Here is a 6000-nt window from a genome sequence, read left to right as displayed (position 1 = left end):
ATGAACAAATAGTGCATCATTTACATCTATACGTCTCAGTTGGTCTAAACATTGGAAAATGCGTTTATGTTGCTAACATTGTGCTAAAAAAATTTTCTGGTTGTGTATCTTACATGCACACTAGTACGTATTTAAAAAGTATTTTGTTAATAAAAGCTAAGCACATTTAACGAAATTAGTTTTTTAGCTTTTTTTGTTGTGGACTCAGGTGACCCCGCCCCCTTTGGTATTACACATTATGGAAAATGCGTTGGAACTGCTAGGGTTGATCATGGATAACGAAGGTCATTTTTCCTTTAGTGTTGTAAACATGGACATCACTGTTCTTCCCAAATTGTGAAGGTTTTTCTTATGACGGATTTCAGAAGCGAATGTAATTATGTTTTGTTATGGCGCAGTGGAAATGTCTAACTCACCGAAGACTTACAATTTAGCTGTGGATGAATGCCACCTGTTGTTCTTTCTGCTCGCGTTTGTGCAATCGATAGTTTTTCCTTAAGTAATCAGTTACCCCAGAAAGTTATTCCACAAGACATTTTTCAGTGGAAATATGCAAAATATGTGACAACAATGATTCGAGTGTTCCCAGGACTAGCAGTTATGTCAGAGCAAAAGTAGTTGAGCTAATTTCTTTGAAAATAGCAGCAATAAGCTTCTTCCATTTCAAGTTTTCATCAGTACGTACACCCAAAATTATGTAGCATTGTAGCATGTTTACTGATTCCTGTTCATGTGTTATATCAATTATTGGTACGAGCCAACTTGTTATTATGAATGTACATGAGGACGACTTGAAAAGTATTGCCTCCGCATTTTTTACGTGAAAACTCGTTACTAACATTCCACATCTTTATTCTTCACGTCTATATAAGTGTTTCTCAACACAGTCGCCCTGGCAAAGAACACTTTTCTCCCGATGAGAGATGAAGTTTGTTGATACTATCACCATAGAATGTTTGACTTTGTTGATGGAGCTAAAACATAACCTCTGCCTGCACCGCTTTATCGCCATCAAAATGAAGTCCTCGAAGGTGTTCCTGAAGTATTGGAAACAGGTGAAAACTGGATGGGGACAAACCGAGAGTGTATGGAGTATTGTCGATGAAGGTGAACCCAAGGTGTCGCATTGTTGGAGATGTAGCGCTAAGGTGTGGTCTGACATTGTCATGGTGAATTAGTTACAAACTCGATTACAGCACTCTATTTCTCGTGCACAGACATAGGTACTTTACACACCGTCGTCTTACTCGCTATAATTCGGAGCCCTATAGCGGCAGCCTGCTGCAAATATGTAGAAGATGTAGAATGTTAATAACGTTTCTTTTATTTAAAAAGCTGTAATATATTTCACGTAAAAAAACTCGAACAGGAAATTTCCTTTAGGTGGTGGTAGCCATCAGTGTAGGGCCAGTGAGACCGCGTCTGCAGCGCCACCTGCTTCCTGTAACGGCTGACGACGAATGTAAACACACAGTAACCCAAGTTCCATATCTGTTTCATACTCGTATACATGTCGAGTTTTGTGCGGGAAACCATCGAAAACGAAGACAACGAATTGCAGGCTTTATTTGATGAAGACGATACTCAAACCCAGCAGGAAGCCGCGGAGCGAATGTGACGCAGAACGCGTCTTCGGTTGAACGCTGTGAGAAAGATGCAGAAAGTGGGAAAATGGTTTCCGCATGAACTGAATGAAAGACAGCAAGCAAATGGAATGACCACTTTGCTCGCCAGATACAAAAGAAAGTCGTTTCTCCATTGAATACTGACAGGTGATAAAAAATGAATATGTTTTGAGAATCCTAAGCGTGGTAAATCAAGAGTGAACCCAGGAAAGCCATCGACATCTTCTGCAACACCAAATCGCTTTGGAAAGAAGACAATGCTTTTGTGTGGTGGGATTAGGATGTCCTCCATTGTGAGCTGTTAAAACATGGTGAAACCTTTAACACTGATCGGTACCAACCGCAAATGATCGATTCAAATCGAGCATTACGTGAAAAACGACCGGAATATGGAAAAAGGCAACACAAAGTGATATTGCTCCATGATATCGCCCTATTACACACAGCAAAAACGGTCAGGGAAACGATCGACGCGTTCATTTGGGAAATACTACTGCATGCGGCTTATTCTCCAGACTTGGCTCCGTTCGTTTATCATCTATATGTATTAGTGGAAGACGATCTCGCTGAACAACGTTTCAATCAGTATGAAACTGTACGAAAAAGGTTCGCTGACTGGTTCACTTCAATTACGTGGCATTCGTGGCCTGCCGGAGAGGTGAAAGGACTGTATTAAGTAGCAAAGGAGACTATTTGAATAAAATATGTTTATCGGTTTCAAACAACAGACATCTAGACTACTGGCCATTAAAATTGCTACACCAAGAAGAAATGCAGATGATAAACGGGTATTCATTGGACAAATATATTATACTAGAACTGACATGTGATTCCATTTTCACCCAATTTCGGTGCATAGATCCTGAGAAATCAGTACCCAGTACAACCTCCTCTGACCATAATAACGGCCTTGATACGTCTGGGCGAGTCAAAAAGAGCTTGGATGGGGTGAACAGGTACAGCTGCCGATGCAGCTTCAACACGATACCACAGTTCATCAAGAGTAGTGACTGGCGTATTGTGACGAGCCAGTTGCTCGGCCACCATTGACCAGACGTATTCAGTTAGAGACCTGGAGAACGTGCTGACCAGGGCGGCAGTCGAACATTTTCTGTATCCAGAAAGGCCCGTACAGACCTGCAACATGCGGTCATGCATTATCCTGCTGAAATGTAGGGTTTCGCAGGGATCGAATGAAGGGTAGAGCCACGGGTCGTAACACATCTGAAATGTTAAGTCCACTGTTCAAAGTGCCGTCAATGCGAACAACAGGTGTCCGATACGTGTAACCAATGGCACCCCATACCATCACGCCGGGTTATACGCCAGTATGGCGATGACGAATACACGCTTCCAGTGTGCGTTCACCTCGATGTCACCAAACAGGGATGCGACAGTCATGATGCTGTAAACAGAACCTGGATTCATCCGAAAATTTGACGTTTTGCCATTCGTGCACCTAGGTTCGTCATCGAGTACATCATCGCAGGCGCTCCTGTCTGTGATGCAGCGTCAAGGGTAACTGCAGCTATGGTCTCCGAACTGATAGTCATGCTGCTGCAAACGTCGTCGAACTGTTCGTGCAGATGGTTGTGGTCTTGCAAACGTCCCCATCTGCTGACTCAGGGATCGGGACGTGGCTGCACGATCCGTTGCAGCCATGCGGATAAGGTGCCTGTCATGTCGACTGCTAGTGATACGAGGCCGTTGGGATCCAGCACGACGTTCCGTATTACAGTCGTGAACCCATCGATTCGGTATTCTACTAACAGTCATTGGATCTCGACCAACGCGAGCAGTAATGTCGCGATACGATAAACCGCAATCGCGATAGGCTACAATCACACCTTTATCAAAATCGGAAACGTGATGGTACGCATTTATCCTGCTCACACGAGGCATCACAACAACGTTTCAACAGGCAACGCCGGTCTACAGCTGTTTGTGTATGAGAAATCGGTTGGAAAGTTTCCTCATGTCAGCACGTTGTAGGTGTCGCCACCGGCGCCAACCTTGTATGAATGCTCTGAAAAGCTAATCATTTGCATATCGCAGCATTGTCTTCCTGTCGGTTAAATTTCGCATCTGTAGCACGTCATCTTCGTTGTGCAGCAATTTTAATGGCCAGTAGTGTAATTATTGCAACGAAATTCCGGTTTCATACTTCTACACCTGGCAGATGTACACGTCTCGTGTGAGACTTGTACATCGACGATTGCGGAGCAGGAAAGAAACGTGCGCCTGGTTAACTGGGAGTTACTTCCAACAATGACGCAGCAGGGAACCAGTGACGTACTAGCCGCAGTACGCACGAGGACCGCCGGGCGGCAGCACTGCCGCCCCCGGTGGCCCGCGTCGCGCTGCGTGCCGGCGCGCGCTCCCGCGGCAGTCAGTCGCTCGCCGACCGTCGCAGGCGCCGCTCGAGTTGCGCCATGGCCCTCGCGGCCCGCTACGCCCGCGCTTCGCCGCTGCTGCTGACACTGATGCTGCAGCTGCTGCGGGCCGCCGCCTCTGACACGGTGACCGCCCGCGGCCGGCTGGACGCCTGCGTGGTGCCCGGCTGCAGCTGCCTCGACGGCGGCGCCGACGTCTCCTGCCGCGACGCTGCGCTCGGAGACGCCTTCTTCGACGACGTCGCCGTGTCGCCCGCTGCCACCAGGCTGTGAGTAGCCGATGCACTCTGCTCGCCATTCCTTGTTCCATTTATTACCTGTCTGTCTCCAACTATGCCTTTGACAGCTCTGTTTCTGCATATTTGCCCAGTTAGTAATGCCGTACGCAGCTCCTCGTTTATTTAGAAACATTACTGAAATAAACATTTGATTCGTGAACAACTAATGATACGTATCTGCCATTGCTGTTATAAGATCATTACCAAGTGTTTTGTGTGTCAAAAAATGTTATCAACCCCATCATATCGACGTGTGTGGCATGAAAGCCAAATAGTAATACTACACAGAATGACTCATTTACTTTGTCCATCCCAAACAAGTTTTTCTAGAGAAGAAAAATAAAAATTTTGTCAAGAAAATGTTGTTTAGCTACCAGGTGACATTAGCCACCATGTCTTTCTTGTAACTGCAATCATTAAGGAAATTGGACATTAGTACGGCTCATTTTAAAAAGCGGTCTATACTTTTTATTCGCTAATCCCTTTCCTTGCCTCAAAACCTGTTCAGAAACGTATCACAGTGTACCATTCACGTAAATATGGTGTTGTTAAAAAACGCAACAGGAAACTGATCTTGACTTCCCAGTACTAACGCATAGGGAGGTACTCGGGGTAACGTAAGTCTTTTACTTGCTGAAGCTGATGGTAAACAAATGTAAAACAAGTAAAACGCTATCTTCAACGAAGACAATGTAGAAATGCTACTAATATATGGACAATTTAAGTCACAAGTCAATAATGTTTTCATATTTCAATATGGGTACATGTTTTACAGTACTGAAGTACTTTTACGCGATATGATGATCTACATTCTCTTCGTTGGTACACATGTACTAGCGCTTGCTCAGCGATGAATTAGGGTGGGCAGAAAAATAGACATCTCTGCAAACCAAACTTATTTGCTGCCCCGGCGGACATTAAGACGTATGAATTCTGTAGCAGAGACATTTCAAAACTATTTCGTCGTTCGACGCGATACCAATATGTGTATGCCCCGCTTCTAGCAGAAGCAGAACACGTCGTTTCATAGCCAACTGCATGTTTTCCAATTCGACACCTTTTTCATCTCCCATGACGTTGGCGTCCATGGGAGCTTACCTAGGCATTAAGAGACTGAGAACCAAATAACTAAATTCGGTTTCCTGCAGTAACAAGAAGTGGGACGGGATCGTCAACGATAAAACGATGATCCTCGAACGTAAGAAGCGGTCTAATGATGCCACAACCCGTCCGTTGCGTGGTTACGTATAAACAGCTCCACTTGCTGAGCTTATTTGTGTTTCAGACTGTCGTTTGTGTTTAACCACACTTTCTGTCCTCTGACATCACCAGCATTGTCGGACGAAACTTGAGGCTTACAAATATGCTTAGGCCACTGCCTAATGCCGAAGAAACATACCTCGCCAAGGAAACAATAAATCGATTATAGAATGTAGGTTTGCACGGCCAGGTTTTAATTCTGATAAAAAAAAATGGTTCAAATGGCTCTGAGCACTATGGGACTTAACTACTGTGGTCATCAGTCCCCTAGAACTCAGAACTACTTAAACCTAACTAACCTAAGGACATCACACACATCCATGTCCGAGGCAGGAGTCGACCCTGCGACCGTAGCAGTCGCACGGTTCCGGACTGAGCGCCTAGAACCGCTAGACCACCGCGGCCGGCAATTCTGATAAAACTTCTGGACAGAGTGTGTGAAAC

The 6000-nt window shown here is 45.1% G+C and overlaps 1 protein-coding gene across 1 annotated transcript in view; it reads left to right on the top strand.

The window, feature by feature from the left end:
* Window positions 1-4057: 4057 nt before the first annotated feature.
* The window catches only part of LOC126413133 (lutropin-choriogonadotropic hormone receptor-like), a gene marked incomplete at its 3' end in the record, with an annotated part of 673520 nt that continues 671577 nt past the window's right edge, over window positions 4058-6000 (top strand). The window contains exon 1 of the mRNA XM_050083025.1: window positions 4058-4287. Coding sequence (XP_049938982.1) covers window positions 4058-4287 — 230 coding nt within the window. The remainder of the gene's footprint in view (window positions 4288-6000) is intronic.

The sequence above is a fragment of the Schistocerca serialis genome, chromosome 7 (genome assembly GCF_023864345.2).
Source record: "Schistocerca serialis cubense isolate TAMUIC-IGC-003099 chromosome 7, iqSchSeri2.2, whole genome shotgun sequence".
Classification (NCBI taxonomy): Eukaryota; Metazoa; Arthropoda; class Insecta; order Orthoptera; family Acrididae; genus Schistocerca; species Schistocerca serialis.
The sequence above is the reverse complement of the archived record's forward strand: the minus strand, read 5'-3'. Positions and strand labels throughout refer to the sequence as shown.